The sequence below is a fragment of the Gracilinanus agilis genome, chromosome 2 (genome assembly GCF_016433145.1).
Source record: "Gracilinanus agilis isolate LMUSP501 chromosome 2, AgileGrace, whole genome shotgun sequence".
Taxonomy (NCBI): domain Eukaryota; kingdom Metazoa; phylum Chordata; class Mammalia; order Didelphimorphia; family Didelphidae; genus Gracilinanus; species Gracilinanus agilis.
In genome coordinates, this window is record NC_058131.1 from 169,221,290 (window position 1) to 169,246,359 (window position 25,070).

The 25,070-nt window shown below is 35.2% G+C and overlaps 1 protein-coding gene across 1 annotated transcript in view; it reads right to left on the bottom strand.

Moving 5' to 3' along the window:
• Positions 1-16,273, bottom strand: part of LOC123234855 (disintegrin and metalloproteinase domain-containing protein 2-like) — a 123,324-nt gene extending 107,051 nt beyond the window's left edge. Inside the window, exons 1-3 of the mRNA XM_044660850.1 lie at positions 16,192-16,273; positions 10,237-10,313; positions 1,589-1,644 (exon numbers count right to left, since the gene is read on the bottom strand). Coding sequence (XP_044516785.1) covers positions 1,589-1,644; positions 10,237-10,313; positions 16,192-16,273 — 215 coding nt within the window. The remainder of the gene's footprint in view (positions 1-1,588; positions 1,645-10,236; positions 10,314-16,191) is intronic.
• Between the last annotated feature and the right edge of the window lie 8,797 nt (positions 16,274-25,070).

Below are 25,070 nucleotides of genomic sequence, written 5' to 3' on the forward strand. Positions count from 1 at the left end.
AAACAATATAACTCTTTAATATTTACCTTTTTGTGTTTATTTTGAGTCTTGTATTTGAGTGTCAAATTTTTCATCAAGCTCTGGCGTTTTTGTGAGGAATATTTAAAAGTCCTAGATTTTATTTCGTTTCTATCCCCCCTTCCCAACACTTATGCTGTTTTGCTGGGTAGGTTATTCTTATTTGTAATATTAACTCCTTTACTCCTAGAATGTCATATTATAATCCTTCTGCTCATTTAAATTGATAAATGTTAAATCTTATGTGAGTCTGACTGGGGCTCAATGGTATTTGAATAGTTTCTTTTTGGCTACTTTCAGTATTTTGTCTTTGACCTGGAAACTCTGGAATTTTAGCATAGTTTTCCTAGAAGTTTTCATTTGAGGATCTCTTTTAGGAAGTGATAGGGAGATTTTTTTCATTTCTATTTTTTTTTGTTCTAATACACCACAGCAGATTTCTTTTATAATTTCTTCAAATATGATATTTAGGCTCTTTTTCTGATCCTAGCTTTCAGAAATTCCATCCTTCTCCCCAGAGAAGATTCAATTCTGCCCTCTCTTGCAAGGGAGAGAAGATAGTAAGAAATGAGCTCCTGCTTGCCAACTCCATTTTTCATAGCAACATCCAGTGCCATACATAGGATATCATTCTCTGAAAAATTAAACTTGAGAGTCACCCAAAGGGCAATGAAGAGGCTCTGATAGCCCTGAGTTGAAAGCAACAGAATACAAGCCAAGAACTTTGCAAGAGAAGTAACATATAAAGTCTCATTGGAAAATAATCTATAACCAAAAAAAAAAAGAAAGAAAGTGGTCCACACATTTGATCTACAGTAAAGAATAACCAATAAAGAGTCTGAATGATTTCATGGTATCTTAAGCATGTCTGAAGAATTAGGAAGAGTCTACTAGAACATTTGTAACCCTCTTGCTGGAGATTTATGAAAGGGCATAGATAAAGTTTTTCAGAGTTAGAATGAATATACTTAATTACATTTTGTGGAAAAAATATCAACAATGAGATTACAGATACATTGAAAATTTTTTAAACTATGTGCTGTTGGTCTTCCATGAGTTTAATGGTTGAAATTTATACAGTTTTATGATTCATAAAAAAATTTTCAAAATCCATTTTCTCTTTTGAAGAAGGTGATGACATGCAGAGTATAACTTTTTTTACAGTGAAAAAATACATTATACTACAATTACATCAATAAATATTTTTGTTAAAAGCTTTATTGTTCTAAATATTATGCCATAAATAAGTTAACCTCATTTCAGAAGACCATCAGAAGAAAAAAATATGCCTAGTAATATGTTGTTACTTTTCCCCAAATACTTAGCACTTTGCTATGAATACAGGGTTCAATATCTGTTAAAGACGGTGATATTCTAAATCCTAAAATTCTATATTTTCAAAAATGCAAAATAAAGTGACAAAATGACAAAAAGGAAATGTTATCAATCCAAAAAACTTTTTTTTCAAAATCATAAAACTATTTTATGTGCAAAATGAGTTTTAGTTTATGAAAGTGCCCAAAAGGAATATGAACTAAAATATGACGTGAAATTAAAATTAATCACCTACTTTTGATGTAGGAGCAGAATATGTGGCTTCTCTTCTATTGTAATGCTATAAGATACCTGCCATAAAAAATGTAAAAATAGATGAAAAAAGATTTTAATTGTAATTTTTTCAATTAGTAACAAATAACTGTTAACAAAAGTACAACCTAGAATGATTGTTTTTATGTGTTAACAATAATAAACAAATCCATCAAATCTTCTCTATATTATTTAGTATTAAATTTTGCTATCAGATGATTTTTCAGCTCATATAGCACAGAGACAAATACCATAGAATACATACATGGGCAAAAATTTTATATCTACTGTTTTACTGTGGCTTAAAAAAAGAATATTCAAAGAAGTTGAGAATTATTTTAATAACATAATTTTAAATATCTACATAGTATCTATCTCTAAATTATGAACATTTTCAACCAAAGTTTATGGAAACTGTGAGTAGAGAAATTTTCATCTTTAATATTCTGTAAACTCTGATTTATTAATAATAATTGGAAAAGAAGGCAATTCATTTAATTGAATATTTTGGTTAACTAAATTAACCTAAAATTATCAATTTTTCAAAGGATTAGAATACAGTAAAATATAATTAAAACTTAATTTAACATAGTTTGATTTTTGATGATTCATAAAGCTAGAAAGATAAAACTGAATACTAGGGTATAATCTATAATTTGTTTTTTAAAATATATTTCATTGAATTTTTTGTTTTATATCACTTGCATTTCTCATTAATATCCCTCCTCTTTCTCACCCAACCTTCAGAGAGTCATCCTTTATAATAAAGAATAAAAAAGAAAGAGGGGAAAAGTTCTGAAAAATTAAACATAAAAAAGTCTGATGTTTTAGGTAGTGCTTGACAGGCATAAAATCCTACTTCATCAACAAAGCACAAAGAAAAGTTTTTTCATCTCTTCTTTGATCAACGTAATTCTGTAAAGTACTTCTCTACTTTGTCAACAAAGTCCAGCAAAAAGATAGAAAGAAAAATTCCATTTAAAATAACTGTAGAAAAAATAAAATAAAATAACTGTAGACAATATAAAATATCTGAAAGTCTACCTGCCAGATAAACTAAGGAACTATATGAACACAAATACAAAATACTTTTCACACAAATAAAGTCAAATCTAAACAAATGAAGAAATATCATGTGCTTATGGGTAGGCTGAGCCAATATTATAAAAAATGACAGTTCTACCTAAATTAATGTACTTGTCCAGTGTCACACCAATCAAAACCACCAAAAATATTACATAGAACTAAAAAAATACTAAAATTCATCCAGAAGAACAGATCAAAAATACCAAAGGAATCAAATTTTTAAAATGTAAAAGTGTCCTAGCAGTACCAGATTTCAAATTATATTACAAAGCAATTATCATCAAAACAATCTGGTACTGGCTAAGAAATAGAATGTTGGACCAGAGGAATAGATATTAGGAACACAATATACAAACAAAACTAATGCATAGCTAAAATGAGAAAAGCAAGAAACTTGGAAAAATTCTTCATAGCAATTTTTTCAATAATGGTCTCATTTCTTAAATACATAAGGAACTGAGGCAAATTTATATCACAAGCCATTTACCCAAGTGATCAATCATCAAGGGATATGAAGAGGTACTTTTCAGTGGAAGAAATCAAAACTAGCAATAGTCATATGAAAATTGCTCTAAATCAATAATAATTAGAGAAACATGTTGAAACAACCCTTTACATCCATCAGACTGGCTGAAATGGCAGGAAATAAAAATGATAAATACTGAATGGATATGGTAAAATAGGTACAGTAATGTACTCTTGGTGTAGCTGTGAAGAAGTCCAACCATTTTAGAAAGCAATTTGGAATATACTTTCAAAGCTATTAAACTATAAATACTTTTTTACCCAGCAATAATGCTACTAAATTTATAGCCAAATGAGATCAAAGTAAAAAGATAAAAATCTATATAAAATATGTATAACAATTCTTATTGTGATGGTAAAGAATTGAAAAGAGGGCATACCTATATACTGGTGAATGGCTGAAGAACTTGTGGTATATAAATGTGATGGAATACTATTGTACTATAAGAAAGTATGAAGGTAACAGTTTCAAAAGAACCTTGTGATCCTTATATGAACTGAAGCAAAGTGAAGAGAATAGAACCAGAACAATTTACTCGGTAACAGCAATATTATAAAGATAATCAACTTAGTAACTCTGAAAGACTTAGTAACTCATCAACACAATGACACACAACAATTACAAAGGACTTATGATGAAAGATACTATCCACTTCCAGTTAGAGAACTGATGGAGTCTGAGTAAAGATTAAAACATTTTTTTCTTTTCCTTGAATAGGCATAGTTTATCCTGGAATATAGCTAATGGCAAAAATGTATTTTGCATGACTTCAAATTTGCAATGGATTCTGTTATTTCTTGTCTTCTCAGTGGCTGGGCAGGAAGAGTAGAGAGTGGAAGGAAAGAGAGAATGAAGAACTGAAAATAACATAAAATTGAAAAAAAAAAAGAGAGAATAAAGGTACTCTATGAAGGAGAGGTAAGGAAGAAGAAAATTCCAGTACAAGAAGCTCAAGAGATAGCTAGCACAAAGACAGTGAGATGAAAGATAAAGTGTTGTTTTTTGGAAGAGAGAGGGCCAGTTTAGCTGAATTCCTGAGTTCAGGAAAGGGTATAATGTTCGTTGAAGCTGGAATGATGGGGTCAAGATGCAAAAGCCTATAAAGGTTAACCAGAGGAATTTATATTTTAGCCTAGATGCCACTAGAGTTGATTCAATAATTTAATCGCATGACTAGATGTGTACTTGAGGAAAATTACTTTGACAGCAGTATGTAGGATGAGAATAAGGAGGAGGCTTTTACATTAAACAATGAGAAAAGGGATGAAGACCCAAACTAAACAGGCATGTGAAAGGGGTGACATATGAGAGATATTGAAGAAATGGCAAGATAAAGCAACTGATTTAATATGTGGGGTGGAAGAGTCTACAGATTCAAGGATACCACTGAGATTACGAACCCAAGACATCATAAAGATGATGTTGACTATAATAGCAATAGAGTAATTTGCAATAGGTGGTTAAAATAACAAGTTCTACTTTGAGTGTAAGTCAGCAAAGCATTAAAAGACTAAACAGAAGAATTTATGTTTTTTTCTAGAGCTAATAAGTAACTGTTATGAGTTTGTTGAGGTAGGAAAGTGACATTTGTATACCTATGTTTTAGGATGATCAGCTTAGCAGCTGTATGGAGAGTGTATTGGAGTGGGGAGAAACTTGAGGCAAGGGACTGTAAGTTCTTTTAATATTCCAGGAGAGACATAATGAAAGCCTGAACTAGGATTGTGGCTAAGTAAAGAGAAGGGGATATATATGAAAGATATAGAAAAAGAAATTACAATATTTCATGACTGACTGGAGTTAAGAGTAAACAAAAGTGACAAAAAATACTGAGGTACTAAATACTTAGTACTAAATTTGAAGTTTCTCATGGGTAAGTTTTGTAAGAAAAAATGAGTTCTATTTTGGATAGCTGATTATGTCAACAAATAGCAGTTTTAATTTTCAGTAAGAAATTATAAACTTCTCTTCTTCTCACCCTTACTCAACAAACTCCTACACCTGTGGCATTAGTTACTTCCTCAAAGATTTCAACTACTTCCTTCTAATAGCCTCAAATTGGTTAGGTCCAAGTCTTTAGTTATTTTTCATTCCCTCTCTCCTTGACATTTTTCTACCTATGCACATCCTGAAATACATTAAGATTCTCCTTTGACTTGTTAGATTCCTTCTTTTTCCCTCTAGGCTTTTTTAAATTTTTCTAAAGTCTTTCTTTAGATTCTTAAAGGAATACTTCATTGTCCCTTAAAACTTGAAATGTAAAGAGGCATTTCTGAAGCTCTTTTACTTTTTCTTCTAAGAGGAAAACTAATACACATGTTGAGCCAAAACAAATTCACTTGACCACAGTTGTTATACAAACACTGAATGTTTAAATGCAAGTCAGTGCAAAATCACTCTGCTCCTCATTACTGTTATTTTTCCTATTATTATTTCCTCATTATCTACCTTGTCTCCTTCATTAGAACTTAAGCACTTGGAGGGCAGAGACTTCCTTTTTATTTGCATTTATATTTCTGGAGCATAGCACAATTTCTGGCATATATTAAACACTAACCTCAAATTTTGAATGTTTTAACCCAAATGTAGAACTTTACATTCATTGCTTTTAAATTTCATCTTATTCATTTAGGCCCATTATTCTGGTTTATGATGATCTTTTTAAGCTGCTAACTTAGTCTTCTAACAAGCTAACTATTCTGCCCCACCCACTAAGATACATTTGAATCATTAATAAACTTGATAAATGAACTTTCTATGGTTTCATTGATGACATTTATTTCTTTTAAATGTTGAACAGCTTAGGTTAAAGAGACCTCTCTCCAAGTTAGTACTGACCCATTAATTCTTTGTATTCAATCATTTGGCCAATTCTGAAATAAAATAACTAATATGTAATAGAGTATATAGTATCCAGCCTTTATCTCTCCATCTTATCTACTAATTAGTTTCAGAGATCTTGTCAAATGTGTCCGAAATCTAAGTAAAATGGATCTAAAGTATTCCCTCCATCTTCTAGTGCATTTATTTGCACTGTACCAAGAAAACCAAAGATGATTAGTCTGATATGTTCTGTGCTCAAAGAAACCATTTCCAGATTTCAGAGATGACTAATTCCTTAAGTAATTACAAATCATTTCCTTATTTAAGTATCTCAAAATTGTTAAAAATAATAGACAACCTTACTGATTTCTAGTATTGTATAGCAAAATTCATCCTTTTAAAAACCCAGAATATTTGTTATCATCCAATCCTCAAGCACCTATTCCACATTCTAATAGCCTTTAACAATCACCAATAGTACTATGTAATCTCATATAATAATCATATAATATATAAATTATGTAAATTATGTAAAATCATATAATAATGATGAGTTAACAGTTCATAGACTAATGGATGCTAATTTTGGAATCAAAATTTGGTTTGTCTTGATTCTTTCCCTGAATTTATTTTAATTTTCTTACTGCATTGTGTCCTACAGACTAGTAGGATGGAAATTATATTAATTGGACCCTAATACAAGGGCCTGTTATAAATTTATTTTGTTTATTCAAAATTTCATATACATAGCTTTTGATATTTTGATTCTGATTTTAATATTTTCTTTTTCCAAAGTTTCAATTTTCTTCTATTTGATTTTTTATATACTTTTGTTTTTTCTTTTGAACTTACTCCTACAACCCCATAACTCAACCATGTATCTTGAGCTGATCTGGGTATTTTTTTTAAATATCCACATCAGGGGGTATTGTATTTTTATAATATCCAAGATTTAATTGTATTTTTATTATATCCAAGATTTAATTTTTTGATTTTGTTCGAGAAAAATTCTCAGGAAAAGAAACTTGCTGATTCCTTAATCCAGAGAATGAACTGTTTGCAGAGACATGCCTGAAGAATCTACATTTAATCAAGAGATCCAGAATGAACTTTGGTTACAACTGAATGGACTGATGGATTTTGAACAGCTACTTTAAATGTATATGTTATACCAATAGGGGACTGCCCCCAATTAGTTTCTTGTCAATGTGCTTAGCAAACATTGGTTTTTCTTTCCCTCTTTTCCATTCCCCTCTTACCTCTAACTATTGTAGTTAGAAGACCTTTGTGGGTATAAGATGATTATGTAAAATGATCACTTAAGAGTGACTAGGCACCCAGTATGATCATCAGGGGGTAATGTGTAAATGAAATTAACTCCAGCCCATTCATAGTCAAAAATCTACTTACCCTAGGCATCTAGATTATATCATCCCCACCTCCCTCAAAAGGGGAGGGGAGATAGTTGATCACACGTGACAATAAGTATCAAATCAAGAACAAGGGACTGCCCTTTGGGCAGTCCAAATCAGTGTAGAAGCTGCCATTGGTCCACTTGAATTAAGAGGTGGACCCACAGGAAATGACAAGAGACACTATCTCTTTAAATATGTGAGTTACAAGCTGGTGTAATTAGGTTCTGGCTTTGGACTTGGTGCTGAAGGTGCTCGGCTGAGACCTCAGAATGCTTCTACTCTGAATTGTCATCTGGGTAAGTTAGGCTGACTTCCTTGGCCTTCCTTGGCGTTTCCAGACTCTGCCTTAAGTAGGCTTATAGCCTCTCTGATTTCTAAGGTCTTGTGGCTTGTAACCTAGTTTACTTAGTCTTTTAACCCTCTCTCTCTGTCCAGGCCTCTCCAGGCCTGGACTCTCTCTATTTACCTACTTTTTACCTTCCTAATTGTAAATAAACTACCTTAAACTGGATCCTGACTTGGGTCTATTTTAATTATGGAATCAATCTGAATTGATGATTCCTGGTGGCCACACTTTAAATATATATTTATAAAATACCTAAAATCTCCCTCTTACATAATTTATATTTATATATATATATATATGATTATAGATAATAATAGTACTATGTAGTCTCAGAGGCCACATTTGCCAGTTCTTTTATTGCTCTAAGGATTTATGGTATTGAGATTTTGTAACATGAACTAATTAAGAGCAGCCAGATACCACAGTAACCATCTTGTTTCTATGTTTTCTAATACAAAGAACATTCCCTTTGGAAGTAGAAATACTCATCATTGTTCACTCTGGGGGACAGAGGCTCAGATAAAAATTTAGATTTAGGTCATAGATCTAGATCACACATTTAGAACTAGAAGGGACCTCTAAAGTCATTCCAATTTCTTAATCTTTTTTATAAGGAACAGATGATCAAGGAGTTTAAGTGTTTTGCTTCTGTTCACACACAGTAAGAGTCAAGCTAGAAATATGAAATGAAGTCCTTTGATTCTTCTTACTTTAAATCCAGCACTCTTTCCATGGTACTGCAAATAAATGCTTCTTTTCCCATTTAGAGCTGGTAAATACCTACTTTCAGTTGTTGTTTTTTTTATTTCTGTAATTAAGAGTTACCCTCTCTCATCTCTTATTCTCTAATCCCCATTCTCCTCAGTCTTACTTTTCCCAAGTTCCTAACCTGCTTGGTCCTTTCACAGTTTCTGGATTTTTTTGACTTTGTCCACTCCTGATTCTTCTTCTACTTATGTGACTGCTCCTTCTCAAGTTTCTTTTGCTGGTTCTTCAGTCATGCCATGGCAACTAACAGTGGATATTCTCTGCGACATGCCCTGGGCCCTCTTCTCTTCTCTCTATACTCAGTCACTCAGTGATTGAATCAGCTCCCAGTGGTTCAATTATCATCTGTATTAAGAGAATTCCTAGATTTATATATCCAAACTTAGTCTCTCTCCTCAGCTCCACTATTAAATCAACAATTGCTCCTTGGAAATCTCAATCATTTGACTCTCTAAAAGGTATCCCACACTCAGCGTTCCCAAAAATTTCCCCAAAACACTCTGTTCTTCTAAAGTTACACATTACTGTTGAGGGCACCATCAACCTTCTAATCCTTCAGTTTCACAACCTCAGTGCCTTCATAAGCTATATCCTACATAACTATAATAACCTAATTGGTCTTATGGGCACAAATCTCTCATTCCCCAATCCATCCTCCAGAAAGTTGCCTTGTACTCAAAAGTCCAAGCATATTGACCTAATTGCAATTCCTCACAAGTGACACTCACATCTCATCTGTTTCTCGTTGCTCTCTGTTCCCCATGCCTCAAGTGCTCTTCCTCCCAATGTTCATCACTTAAAATTCTTGACTTCATTTAAGACTCAGTTCAAGCACTATCTCCCTCAGAGCCTTTGATGCTTCCTTCAGGGGCTCATCTCATTCCCTCTAAAGTTAGGATCCATCTTCTTTACATTTGTTCTGATTTTATATGTTGGCACTCTCACTATAATGTAAGCTCTTTGATGGCAAGGACAAATTTGGCTTTTGCTTTTTTTGCTTCTTTGAATCTGCAACACAACGTAATGTCTAGCACATTGAGAATGTATTAATTGATTTTTAAAGTTTTTTTAAACAGTTCTATAAGGCTTGCTTATCTGGTTCTATTTTATTTTTTATACAATTCCTCTTCATTTAGCCTTTTTAATATAATTTTTAACAATGTTCTTTAGGGTTATTGTATTTAATAATTTATTAAAGCTTTTTTCAAAAATGACTAAAAACAGCATGCCTCATTTGGACTACCTACTATTAACCTAATGGCAGCTTATTCCTAATTATAGGTAAAGTACCCAAGATAAAATAATTAGACTCTTGAATATAAGAATGGCAAATCCAGGCATACAAAAAATGATAAAAATATCATGATTTTACTTGAATTCTAAGTTTCTTGTAACTACTTATAAAGTTGAGTAAACAGTCACAATGTACTCTTGAATGTCAAATTTATTATAAAATAAGGTTTCAAGTACTGAATTATTGTAAAAATTATATTTCATAATGTCTCAAGTTTCTTTAATGAAATATTTCAATAAATAAGCTAACCTAACTTCACTTACTCCATAATTGTTAAGTTTTACAGCTACAAAACAAAAGATATAAGTAGTTCATTATAAAATGTACATTCTATACATTATAAGAAATTACAATAATTCCATTGCTTAATTACATATGTTGGCTCCAAAATTCCAGTTGATGGTGAGATCTTTATTGGTGTCGTCATTGATAGAAATATTTGTTGAGAATCTAAAAGAGGTAAAAAAAAAACTTACTTTTTATATAATACAGAGGCATCAGGGATTAGTGGAAAGACAAGTGTCTTTAAATCTAGGAAGATTTGGTTCAACTTCTACCTTTGACCCTGGGCAAGTCAATTAGAATCACTTGAGGCTTGGATGCCCCTATTTTAGGCACCTTCCTAAGACCAGAATTTGCAGAGATGGTACTGACCAGAACTGGAAGATGAGTTAAATGATTCAGGAGATTCCTGTGTCTATGAAATCACAGGTTCAGTTTCTATCCCTACTTTTATGACAATTTGTTCAACAGATGATAATACTGCATTTTCTTTAATATTTTTTCTAAAAAATTTCATTATTTAGTTCAATTTAATTAGGTTTATTTTCTCGTAGGGTAGAGGACAGAGTAGCCTTGACCTGTTCCTTTGGTTTCTACTACACAAAAGATACTCCCTCTTCCAGTAAAGCTGAGGTGCAACTGAAATTTAGAGACTTGCCCAACACCATCTCATATGTGTGAAAGGTAGAACTTGAACCCAGATCTTGCTGGGTAGATAGACTAGCTCTCTATTCTGCCATCTTAACTCCCTGTTCAGCTCAATTTCCAAACACTCCATCAAAAAGACCCCTAGAAGTTTCTCACTCTCACTTTTTCATTAGGCCTTGCACATCAGGATATTTTCTGGCAAGTCACATCAACACTCTGGTCCTTTTTTCTTCATTTCTAAAATGACAACTTTGGACTCAATGAGATCTCACTTCTTTATGATTCTAAAATTCTATTATCCTAAGCCAGTAATGGTGAACCTATGGCACGGGTGCCAAAGACGGCTCATGGCCCTCTCTGTGGGCATGTGCACCACCTTCCCCTCCTCCTAGAGTTTGTTATTAGAAAGGCAGAAGGACTGGACCAATCTGTTCCCCTTCCTCTCTCCACCATGCCTGGTGATATTTTTTCACATTTCATCACTCCTCTGCCCAGCAGCCCAATTGGCGCGTATAGGGGGTAAGGTGGGAGGCTCACAGGTGGCAGAGAGGAGGGGAGAGAAGCACTCTGGCCATTCCCCTCTCCCTCTCTACACTCACTGAGGACATTCCTAACTTCACCCTCACCTCCATCCAGCAGTCCAATGGGAGAGCTTTCTCCCTCCCCTGTGTGGGTAAGGGAAGGGGAGCATACTTGGCACTCAGTAGGGGAGAGCAGCATGGCATTTGGTCTGGGGGGGCAGGGCCTGACACTCAATCTCTAAAAGATTTGCCATCATTGTCCTAGGCTTTTCCACTTTTTAAGATTTTTTTTAAAAAAACATCTCTATGTAACATAAAAAACTCTTTTTCCCCCTTCTATAATATATTTCAAGTAATTTTTTTTCTAATTTGTTAATGTATTCTATTATGATTTCTATTGTATTAAGGATTTCCTTGTTAGATGCAAAATATGCACCAATTTTTATGTGAGAAAGAATGGCATATGCTTTTTTAAGTTTGTAGTTTTAGGTTTCCTTTCATTCTTTAGTCATTTTCCACAATTATCACAAGCCTTCATTGGAATAGACTTAGTTTATGAAATTCATTAAACTTTTCCCAAAAGGCAACAAATAGCTGTCTCTGTCCCTTTTATGTTGCCTTAACACTGTTTTCTGGGCTTTCTACACTGTGAAGTTCTAAAGAAATATTGGCTGCTTTCTTTCTTGGGAGCCAGGGGGGCTGGGGAGCTGCCTTTTTGAATAAACTTTTGTTACTAGTGGAAGTTAGACCAGGAAGTTGCAATCCTATCCATTTCTGGATAGAAGTCTTTTGAATGGGGTTATGGATATTTTGTAACCAAAAATGCTCCTAAGGACACCTAGAACAACAGAAAAAGCAAAAGAAGGAAGGAAGGAAGGAAGGAAGGAAGGAAGGAAGGAAGGAAGGAAGGAAGGAAGGAAGGAAGGAAGGAAGGAAGGAAGGAAGGAAGGAGAAAGATCAATAGGTGGAGAAAGAGGAATGATAATGATTCTTCACTCATCCCAACACAGCATAGTAGCAACTAAATGTTCTTTCTATATGTGTCATCTGGGGAATAAGTGACCCCAGTCCCCTATTTGATGTTTTTAAAGCCCCAAAGTGATTGTTGGCTACTAACTCCCAATAACTGCTTTAACTTCATCTTCAGTGTTGATTTATTTGTCTTTTTCATCATTAATGTAAGTAATTTGGCTTTTTTTCCCTTTTTTTTAATCATATTAACCAATAGTCAATATAGGTACAATGTATCATTGAAAAGGTATATCCCCCATTTCTATTCAATTTTCTCCAGATATGTATCATATTTAACTTACCTAAGATTATATTCTTACTTATTTTATGATTAGATTCATCTAGTTCAGAGGGGAAAATTAAAAATTAAAGTCCTCCACTATTATCATTTTGTTATCTATTTCCATTTGTATCTCATCTAGTTTTTCCTTTAAAAATCTGGAAGCTATAGTATTTGATACATATAGGTTTAGTATTGATAATGTTTCATCATCTATGACAGTGGTTCCCAAACTTTTTTGGCCTACCACCCCCTTTCCAGAAAAAAAAATTACTTAGAGCCCCCTGTCACATACGATCACCACCCCCTTACAGTTATTCACCATCCCCAAATGCACCTGTGGCCATCACTGCCTCCCTGGATCGCTGCAGCATGCACCAGGGGGCGGCGGTGTGCACTTTGGAAATCACTGATCTACAATACATTTTAAATATACTTTTAAACACCCACTGTTTTTATCTCTTTTGATTATATCTATTTTAGGTTTCTTTCTCAGAAGTCAAGATAACCACTCCTACTTTCTTTGCATCAACTAAGGCACAGAATATTCTGCTCCAGCCCATTATTTTACTTTATATATGTCTCTCATTTTTATGTGTACTTCTTATAAACAACATATTATTGGGTTTTGAGCCATTCTGCTGTTTTCTTGTTATGGGTGAATTTATCTCATTCACATTCAAAGTCATAATTACTAATTCTGATTTCCCTTCATTGTTTTTCCTATTTATCCTTTTCCTCTTTTTGCTGCTCAAATGCCCAATTTTTCTGTCCACTATCTAATTTGCATCCCTTTTTCATTCTATTATATTCAACTTAACCTCACATCTTCTATCTACATTTGCTCTTTCAACCTGCTCAGGTAATGATATCATTCTTAAAGGTTTTAGGTAATATTATCCTATTTGGGAAGCAAACAATTTTACCTCTTCAGTCTCTTATAACTGATCTTTCATATTTACCTTCTTATGTTTGATAGATGAAACTTTATACTATCTTCTGGGCTTCTAAGAATAGCTGAAACTCCTTTAGTATGTTAAATATGTGGGGGGTGGGGTTTGTTCTTGTATAATTATGCTTAGATTTGCTAGGTATGTTATTCTTGGTTGTCAACTCAGTTTCTTTTCACATTAAAAGGCATAATTACTTGTTCTGATTTCCCTGTTTTTCCTATTTGTCCTTCTCTTCCTCTCTTTTTTCTATATCCCTCCTCAAATGTCTAATTTCTACTGGTCACTATTTCTGTATACTTCACTTCCCTCCTTAGAAACCTTTCCTTGTCCTCTCCCTTTGCTCTTTGAAACATTGTGTTCCATGACCTTTGTTATTTCATATTAAAACTGCTAAATCTTGTGTTATTTTGACTGTAGCTCCATTTTATTTAAATTGTCTTATTGTTTGTAGTATTTTCTCCTTAACTTGGGAGCTATGGAACTTAACAATGACGTACTTGTGCATTTTCCTCTTGGGGTCTCTTTGTGATAGTGATGAGTGATTGTTTTCAATTTCTATTTTACCCACTAGTTCTAGAATTTCTGGGTAGTTTTCCTTGTTGAATTTTTTTGAGTATGATCACAAATTTCTAGGAGTCCAACAATTCTTATATTGTCTCTCCTTGATCTCTTTTCTAGGTCAGTTATTTTTGTAATAAGATATTTTATATTCTATGCTACATTTTATTCTTTTGATTTTTCTTTGTTATTTCTTGTTATCTTAGGAAGACATTATCTTCCCCTTTCTTAATGATTATTTCTTGTGTGAATTTTTGGATCTCTCCTTCCATTTGAATCATCTTTCATAATTTTCTTGATTTCCTTGCATTGCTCTTTTTTCCTAATTTTTCCATCACCTCTCATTTTGGTTTTGAGGTCTCTTTTATTCTTCCAAAAGCTCTTTTTGAGCTTGTGACCATTTATCATTTTCCTTTGCTTTTTACTATTTTAGAAATCAATGTTTTTATTTCACTGTCCTCTGAGTTTGAACCCAGATCTTCTTTGTCCTCATAATAGCAATCAATAGCTAGATTCTTTCTCCTTTGCTTACTAATTTTTTTAAAATTTTAGTGACCAAGCTAATAGATTTATGCTAGAGTCCCACCTTTAAAAAGACAATAAAGAAAAATACCTGTACAAAAATAGTTGAACTAATTCTAGTAAGAGCTAATCCTAGAAGCAATTTTACTATCATGGCATTATGTTTACCAGTGGCCTCCAATTAGACTCTCAAAATGGGTGGGTCAAAGAAAAAATTATAGAAATAATCACCTATTTCACTGAAGAGAATGACAAAGAAGAGACAACTTATCAAAATTTATGAATTTATGGTTTATAGCCAAAACAATACTCAGGGAAAAATTTATATCCCTGAATGCTTATATCAATAAAATAGAGAAAAAGCAGATGAATAAATTAGGCATATAACTAAAAAAAACTAGAAAAAGACCATATTAAAAATCTCCAGTTAAAGATTAAATTGGAAATCCTAAAAATCATAGGAGAAATTAATAAAATTTAAAGTAAAAAGACTATTGAACTAATAAATAAGACTAAGAGCTTGTTCTATGAAAAAACAAATAAAAGAGTATTGGTTAATTTGGAAAAAAAGAAAGAGAATCAAATCACCAGTAACATAATACTATCTTTTCTTCCATGAGGAGAAAGATGATTCATTATCGTTGTAAGCATTATTTCCATTAAAAATTCCTGATAATCACAATTGCTTGTAATCTAATTCTTTAAATACCTTATGTTTAACTACCTTGTATTTATTTTCTATTTATCTTACAATACTTGTATGTACACATGTTATTCCCTCACTCCAGGAATGTAAATTCCTTGTGAGCAGGAAGTGATTGTTTAATTGGTTATCTTCAGCCACTGATATAGCCTGGCTACAGGGTAGGTAATTAATAATATATTTGTTGCCTAACACATTATGATTTCTCCAGTCCCTTCATCATTAAACCCCTTTGAAGTGTCTGAAGGCCTTCCTCCTGAAAATAATAATAACAAAAGCTAGCACTGAAGTTGCAAAGAAATCAATGTTCTTTATATATATTAGTTCATTAAATTATCACAACAACCCTAAGATGTAGGTGCCCAGTATACAGATGGGAGTAAATTGAGCCTGAACTTGATGAAGTTATTTGACCAGGACCACAGTAGGTGTCTGAGGGAGAATTCAAATTCAGGTCTTCCTGATTTAAGTTCTGAATTCATCTTAGCTTTACTTTGTTTGGCTCCAGAACTCGTAGCCAAAGGTAATCTGGGGAAGTTGTTGGGGGTGGCAGGGAAATTTAGGCTCCAAGTTGAGGGGGAAAATGTAGCCACAGGATTTTCCTCTAAGTCTAAAGACTGCCTTGGGAAATACTTTTTCATTATTAGGAGATCACCAAATAAAGCATGGAGGCCGACTGGCCTGGGGGAAAGAGGGAGGTTATGAAATAAGCAAAGTATAACCACTTGTTTCATTGATACAATACTTTTCTTTCCAGTCCCCTACACACACACACACACACACACACACACACACACACACACACACACACACACCCCACACAAAAAAAAAAATAAAAACGTTACCCCACCCTTGGATGAAAGCTGGGCCTGGGCAAGGTCACTAAACATAACTTTGAGCAGCCCAGAAAGCAGCAACGGGAGAAGAAACATGGCGCCACTACCATCAAGCCTGGGAAAGTCACCGTTGTGTGGGGGTGGGGGTGGAGGAGGGGTGAAGAAAGGAGGCCTCTGGGGTCTCGCGATTGCGGGGGATGGGGAGCCCTCCAGACGTAGTGCTGGGCAGCCTCATTCATGAGGAGTGCGGAAGAAGAGAATAGCACGTGAACATAGTGCGGAGGAAGAGTCTGTGGGAGATCTCTGATTGGAGAATGTGGAGGGACTGGTGTGCTGGGATTGTTTCAAGGAGGTTGAGCAGATCTTTAAATTCTTAGTGTGATTATTTAAATTTAGAAATCAAGCAAAGGCTACAAATAAGACCTACATTTTATTATTTATTGTCTAGATGTAAAGTAATGAAGAAGGTGTTAAAGAGGCAGATTAAGTTTAAAAACATGCCCATACGTTTTTTTCAAGGAGAACTTGTTCTTAATGAAAACCTGTTTAACTAATAACTATTGAACTAATAAATAAAATTAGGAGCTTGTTCTATGAAAAAACAAATAAAAAAGGTAGAGTATTGGTTAATTTGAAAAAAAAAAGAAAGAGAATCAAATTACCAGTAACATATTCTCTTCCAAGAGGAGAAAGATGATTCATCATTAGTGTAAGCATTATTTCCACAAAAAATTTCCTGATCATCCCAATTGCTTGTACCCTAATTCTTTAAATACCTTAGGTTTAACTACCTTGTATTTACTTTCTATTTATCTTATAATACTTGTATGTATACATGTTAATTAATGTTAAATGAAATGTTTACCAATATACCTTTGCAAGAGCATCTCAGCTTCAGAGATCATGTCATAATTCCTATCAAGTAAGCTGTTGATTCAGAGACAATAGAAATCCAATTTCTTATAATTTAAGAGGTATTTCACTGAAGCCAAAAAAAGGGAAGCCTGTGATTTACCCAAAGCACCAGTGTGGCAACGTCACTTTTCAAACTCAATAAACTTCAGTCATTTGTCATTTCATTTATAACCCCATTTTTGTGACCCCATTTAGGATTTTCTTCCTAAAAGATTCCAGGGTGGTTTTCCATTCCTTCTCCAACTCATATTACAATGAGTAAACTGAGGCCAAAAGAGTTAAGTGATTTGACCAGGACCAAACTGTATGTAATTATCTGAGCTCAGATCTCAACTGAAAAAAAAAATGTGTCTTCTTGACTCTAGGTCTGGCTTTCTATCCACTGTACCACCTAAACTCTAGTAACCTTTGGAAAATCCTTTTAAAATATCTCAATTTTTCCTCACAACAACCATTAGAAGTTGATGCTATCATTATCCCCATTTTATAGATGAGGGAAAAGGCAGCTAGGTGGCTCTGAGGATAGAATGCAAGAGACCTGACTTCAAATTTTATCTGAGACATTTATCAGCTGTGTCACCTTGGGCAACTTACTTAACGGTTTTTTGCCTCAGTTTCCTCATCTATAAAATGAGCTGGAGGGGGCAGTTGGATAGCTCAGTAGAGTGAGAGTCAGGCCTAGAGACAGGAGGTCCTAGGTTCAAACCCGGCCTCAGCCACTTCCCAGCTGTGTGACCCTGGGCAAGTCACTTGACCCCCATTGCCCACCCTTACCAATCTTCCACCTATGAGACAATACACCAAAGTACAAGGGTAAAAAAAAAAAATGAGCTGGAGAAGGAAATGGCAAACCATTCCAATATCTTTATCAAGAAAGCCCCTAAGGGAATCAGAAAGTATGGATGGAAATGACTGAATAACAACTTCAAGGTTCAAAAGGGAGGAACTAATAAAGGCCTCCTGCAGAAAGGAGGTGGGACTTAAGCTGAGACTTGAAGGAAATGAGGGATTCTAAGAGGAGGAGATGAGAAGAAAGCATTTTAGGAATGGGGATTATCTAGCACCAAGCGAGGAATAATGCTTAGACCAGTATGGTTGGATTTTAGAGTATGTAAAGTATAAGAAGATTAGAAAAAAGGAACTAGCCTGGTTGTGAAGAGTTTCAAATGCAAAACAAGAGGTCTTTATATTTTATTCAAAAGGTAATAGGGAGTCAGTAAAGTTTATTGCCTGGGATGGCAGAGTGGCACAGTTGGAAGTGGGCTTCAGAAAAATCACTTTAGCAGCTGAATGAATGATAAATTGGAATAAGGAGGAACTTGAGACAGCCAGATCAGTTGGGCTATCACAGTAATCTCAGAGAGAGACGAGGACCTGACATTGAGTGATGTTGCTGAGTGGTGAGAAGAACATATTTTTGAAGGTTTCAAAGCACTTTTCACATCAGAAAACTAAATCAGCCTAGCATTTATTTATGTCCTACTATGTAGCAGGGGCAACTAGGTGGTACAGTTGTTACAGTTCTGGGCCTGAAAGACCTGAATTCAAATCCAGCTTCAGATGCTTACTAGCTATGAAACCCATAGCTGTTCACTTAACACATTTGCCTCACTTTCTTCAACTGTAAAATAAAGATAATGACATCTACCTCCCAGGGTTAACATGAGAATTCAGTGAGATATTTGTAAATGTAAACTCTTATTATTACAAAACACTGTGCTAAATGTTGGGGATAACAAAGAAAGGCTTTTGGCTTTTTGACAACTTCAGCTCTCATGGAATTTAGACTAATGGTGGGAGGCAATATGAAAACAACAAAGACATATATAGAATAATTTGGGAGGAGTTTCGGAGAGGAGGGATTTAGATTCAATAAGGGCTGGTGTCAACGTCTCACAGAAGGTATGATTTTACCTGAGACTTGAAGGAATTTAGGAATACTAGGAGGTAGGGATGGTGGAAAAAGTATTCAGGATCTGGGTATATCTAGTGAAAATACTCAGCTCAGAGACTGAGCATCATATTAAAGGAGGCTACTGTCACTGAATTGTAGAGAGCATGGGAAGGAATAAAGTATAAGGAAACTGGAAAGTAGGAAGGGACCAGGTTATAAGAGATTTCAAAAGGAAATAGAGAATTTTATATTTCATCTTGCTGGGAATAGGAAGTCATTGGTGTTTATTGACTAAAATGTCAAGCCTGCATTTTAGGAAGACCATTTTAACAACTGAGTTGATGGTGAATTACAATGGGAAGACTTGAGGAGGCTAACTGGCAAACTATTACAAATAGTTCATGAAAAAGGTGATGAGAGCCCTGTACCATGGCTATTACAATGTTAGCAGTCATATTGGAGAAATGTTACAAAAGTAGAAATAAGAAGAATTGATGATTAATTGGAAATGGGATTTGAGAGAGAATCAAGGATGATATGTAGGCTTCAAGCTTGGGTGACTTGGAGGATGGTATCTTCAATAATATCCTCACAATAATCCTATGAAGTAGGTGTTTTTATTATACCAATTTTAAGTAACACAGGTTACTTGCCCAGAGTTACACAACTATTAGGTGTCTGAGGCAGAATCTGAACTTAGAATTTTCCCTTACTCCAAACCCTGCTCTTTTATCTATTACACCAAAAAATGACAATATTTGCCAACTAATTGGGCATGTGAATGAGAGTGAGGAATCAAGGACATCATTTGTGAACTTGAGTGACTTAGGAAAATAGTGGTACCCTTGATAATAATTGGAAAGTTTAGAAGAGGGAGAATTCAGGAGGAAAGATCATGAGTTATATGTTGGACATGTTGAGTTTGAGATGGTTATAGAATATCCAATTTAAAATCTTGTAAGCAACTGATAATAGAAGATCAGTGCAATGGAGAAAATCTGCTCAAAGGTGATAATTGAGCCCATGTGAGTTAATGAGTTCATGAAGGAAAATTATATAGAAAAAACAGGGAAGAAGGGTCAGAACAGAAATGGTGGGTATGACATGGATGAATATCAGCAAAAGACACAGAGCAGTCAAAACAAGTAGGAGAAAAACCAAGAAAGAATAGTGTCCTAAAAGCCCAAAAAGGAGAAAGTGTCCAGCAGGAGAATGTGACTAGTCAGTTAATAAACATTTATTAAGCACCTATTGTGTGTCTGGCACTGTGCTAAGCTCTGGTCAATGGTGTTGGGAGTTGCAGAGAAGATAAGAATGGGAATTGTGAAAAGGACATTCAATTTGGTAATGGTCATTGACCTTTGGAAAGAGCAGTATCAGGTTAGTTAAAAATTAGAATTCAGGGGGCAGCTGGGTAGCTCAGTGGAGTGAGAGTCAGGCCTAGAGACAGGAGGTCCTAGGTTCAAACCCGGCCCAGCCACTTCCCAGCTGTGTGACCCTGGGCAAGTCACTTGACCCCCATTGCCCACCCTTACCAATCTTCCACCTATGAGACAATACACCGAAGTTAAAGGGTTTAAAAAAAATTAGAACTCAATTATAATCAAATTAGAATGGGTTTAGAAAACAAAAAAGAATGAATAGAGAGGAAATGGAAACAATAAGTATTGATGGCTTTTTCCAAAGAAATTAGCTGAAAAGAGGAGCAGAGATGGGGGGTGGGAGGAAGCTGATAGGGAAGATAGAATTGATAGTCTTTTTAAGTATGGGAAGGATGTACTTGTGTTTATAGGCAACAAAAGAGCCAGCAAATAATGAGAGTTATGAATAAGTAGTTCATAAAGTATTTTAGTGATTAATTTGGTAAATCATCTCCAAGAAATTCATACTTCAATACCCTTTTCAAGCAATTGTGATCATCACTACACATTTCTGTGGAAACCCTTATTGATCTCAGACAGCCCTTTGACAAAGCAGAACCTTGTGTTGATAAACTTTACCAAAAAGATAATGATGAGTCACTATGCGGGCCATGATAGGTGATGATCACACTGTGTGTGAGCCATTGGGAAGTGGCCTCTCAGATGCTTTCTGCCAGTATCTTCTTTCATTCCTGTTTCATGTGAAGAGGTAGCCCTTCTTGCCAAGGCAAACTTTGTACATGTACAAATGATGACATTCCATCTTTTATTAGCCAGTAGTTTGATAGTTTGATTCCTCTATCATTCTCTCTCTCTCTCTCTCTCTCTCTCTCTCTCTCTCTCTCTCTCTCTCTCTCTCTGTCTCTCTGTCTCTGTCTCTCTCTCTTTTCAGACTTTCTTTGTCTCTTCTGCCTACAAACACACCCATGTCTCCACCACTGTCAAAAAAACCTCACTTGATCCACCTGTCCCCACTACCAATTGTCCCATCTCTCTTCTTGAAGAGGCTATCTACTTCCTTTGTACGTAACTCTTCTGTAGGGTTTCCAAAGTCATCATTCAACTGAAACTGCTCTTTCCAAAGTTACCAAAGATCTCTTTTTTTAGTTATCATTTATTTTTATATAACATAATATGTAACATAACAATACTATAATACATGTTATAAACATGTAAAAATTATATGTTTATCTAAGAGAAACAAATTCTCACATTAATTACATCCTAAAATCTATTTATCTCATTTTCCCTACTCCCAAGCACCTTTTAACCTTTCCTAAGAAGGCAGGTAATATATGTCGTACAGAGATTATCTTACAATACATATTTCACTGTCATATCGTGAAACAAGACATATATTACTTACACTGGAGAAAAATTCATAAAGAAATAAAGTGAAGAATGGTATGTATTGTACTGCATTCAGATTCCTTCTGTTCCTTCTATGGCAGTGGGAAGCCTTTTCCATCTTAAGTCCCTTGGAGCTGTCCTGGATCTTTGCTTTATTGAGAATCAATGATTGCTTAATTGCCTTTTTTTTCATTCTTCATTCTTCTTGACCTCTCTTGTCCTGGACACTTCTCCTTTGTAGATCTTGGCACTGTCTTTTCCTGTTTCTCTCTCAGTCTGATTTCTCCTTCTCAGTCCCTTTTACTGGATTTTCATCCAGATAAGCCTCACTAATCAGATATGTCCTCTAAGGGTCTATCTTGAGTCCTCTTCTCTTTCTCTTCTACACTATCTCACTTGATAGCTGCTCCCATTGATTAAATTTTCATCTCTATGAAAATGATTCTCAGATCCATTTAACTAGTCCTAACCTGTCTCCTGACTTCTCATCTTACATCAGCCAAATACCAACTGGTGAACTTGCTAGGTAGCACAATGCAAAATAACTGGATCTAAATCTAGGAAGAGTTCTGTTTTGTACATGTTGAGTTTAAGATGTCTAAGAGAGATCCCATTTGAGATGCCCAATAGAAAGAAAAAGAGAGAGGGAGGGAAGAAATAAGCACTTATTAAGTGCTTACTATATTCCAGGAAGTGTGCCAAGTCCTTTGCAAATAATTCATTTCATCCTCACAGCAACTTTATGAAAGAACATATTTGATTTTACATTATATTAATTCTGTTAAATGTGAAGCCTCTTTGAAAAGCTTATGTGTGCTAAGGTTCAAACCTTACATATATAATTGCTTTTAGTTAAAGAAAAACTCTTTTCTCAATACTCTCATAAAGCATTATTTCAGCATTTCCTACAAGGTTTGTGAAGGAACTAGAATAGCCTGAACAAAACCTGTCTTTGTCCTATTTTTAACAATTAAGATGGTCTTTTCAAATTCCCCAGTCACCAGTCAGTCTGCCCTTCTCAGGAACCCCAAGAGGGTAGCTCATACTCATAAATTTACAAGAGTATTCCTTAGAGATAGAGGTGGTCCTCATGGCATGAGAGAGCCATGCAAATTTTCTTTGAAGTAGACAATAAAGATCTTTATTTCTGTGGTGCTGGTGTTATATTGAATCTCTGGGAGCTTGAAGTTCACCTTTGATTGACAGATAAGTCAGTTGGATAGAATGTTCCCAGGGAGGCATGTGAAAGGCAGGAGGGGGCAGTTGAGAACCCTGAGAGAGGTTCTGGGGTCTTTTACCTGTGCTGAGGCGAGAGATCGGTGGATCCTGGTCTTGGAGTAAAAGGGTACAAACATCTCTCTGCAAGCTCTTCCTGTCCTGGATATACCATTATCAACCTGTATTTGACCACCACCTCGGTGTCTACTGTCCCTAGATTTTAGGAGTTTCATCATCCCAGGGACCAGGAGGGATCCGGGAAGTGGGCAGGAGACGAAGAAGAGGGTGGATAAAGGGTGGATATATCTCAACTGTTAAGGCTAAGATCTACAGAAGAAGAAGCTGAAGATTTCCCAACAGTTTACCTACTCTGGTTTAGCCCTGGCCAGGCTGAACCAGAGGGAAGCTAACATTGTTTCTTCATTTGCCAGCAGTTGGGAGTTTCATTAGTAACAATTAAAGTAGGGTTTCCCATTATCCCAGTCCTTTACCCTTATCCTTCTTATTAATATATAAAGTTTAAAGTACCTTCCTAAATCAGTTTCAAAGCTTGTTTGGGAAGGGAGACAACGCAGTCAGAATATCGTCGTTATCCTAGCTGAAGAGCCCATATCAATATATCAATTAACCCCAGGTGGGTCCTGAAGGGATAAACCTCTTTGACCTGAAGGATCCTGCCTGGGCAACTGTTATAAAGGAGAAGGGTCATCTTATTCCTCTCTGTACATCATTTCTACTACCTCAAATAGATACAAGTGACCTCCTTTAATATAACACTGGCCAGGGGGCAGCTGGGTAGCTCAGTGGATTGAGAGTCAGGCCTAGAGATGGGAGGTCCTAGGTTCAAAACTGGCCTCAGACACTTCCCAGCTGTGTGACCCTGGGCAAGTCACTTGACCCCCATTGCCTACCCTTACCACTCTTCCACCAAGGAACTAATACACAGAAGGTTAAGGGTTAAAAAAAAAAAACACTGGCCAGTTAAATGATTTCTGTTCTGTTCTATTTTTTTTTAAACCCTTGTACTTCAGTGTATTTTCTCATAGGTGGAAGATTGGTAAGGGTGGGCAATGGGGGTCAAGTGACTTGCCCAGGGTCACACAGCTGGGAAGTGTCTGAGGCCACATTTGATCCTAGGACCTCCTGTCTCTAGGCCTGGCTCTCAATCCACTGAGCTACCCAGCTGCCCCCTCTTCATTCTATTTTTATAAGAATGTATTATATCCTCAGTTTAGGGTCTCAACCAAAGACAGGGCCATTGGATCTCTTTTATTATTGAGTTTCATACCCTCAGTGATAAATACTATCTTGGAGATCTGCCTTATTTTATCTTTTCCGGTAAATTTCTACTGAAACTCTTAGAAGAGAGAAGATATTATCTCACATTTTACAGTTGAGGAAACTGAGGTAAACAGAGGTTAAGTAACTTGCCCAGGGTCACATAGCTAGTAAATTTCTGAGGCCACATTTGAACTCGTGTCCACTGTTCCACCTAGTCAACTCTTCCTTTTTGTTAGCTAGCCCTTTAGCTTGAAATATTCTCCCTCCTCATTTATACCTGGGTTTCTTTAAGACAGTTCAAATCTTTCTCCTCTAATACTCCCTCTAATTTACTCCGTATGGATCTAGTATGTACTGTTGTTTGATTCTCCCAGTAGAGTGCAAGCTTCTTGAGCTTTTCTTTGTATCCCCTGAGCCTGATGGAATCATTGATTTTGCTACTTACTATATGTCTTAAGAGTTGTATATTATTAATGATTATACAATGTTGCTTGGCTCATATAATGAAGCAACTAAGAAGTAAATAATATCTATATTGCAATTGTTATAGACAAAGAATGTGATATAATAGAAATAAGGAACCCAAAGCCCCTGATCAGCCCAAATCTCCTCAGCTCAGTTAACAAAATCACAGAATGTAAGGGTGGAAGGCAAGGATTGATGTTAAGACCTTAAACAAGAATATGAAGTTAACTGGAGAAATCTAGCCCTGAAGAGCCGGCCTAATCTAGCAAGATGTCTTGCTTGCCATTGGGCTAGATTTCACCAATTAACTTATCTTTCTACACTAAGAAGACTGATTGCTCCGAGCCTG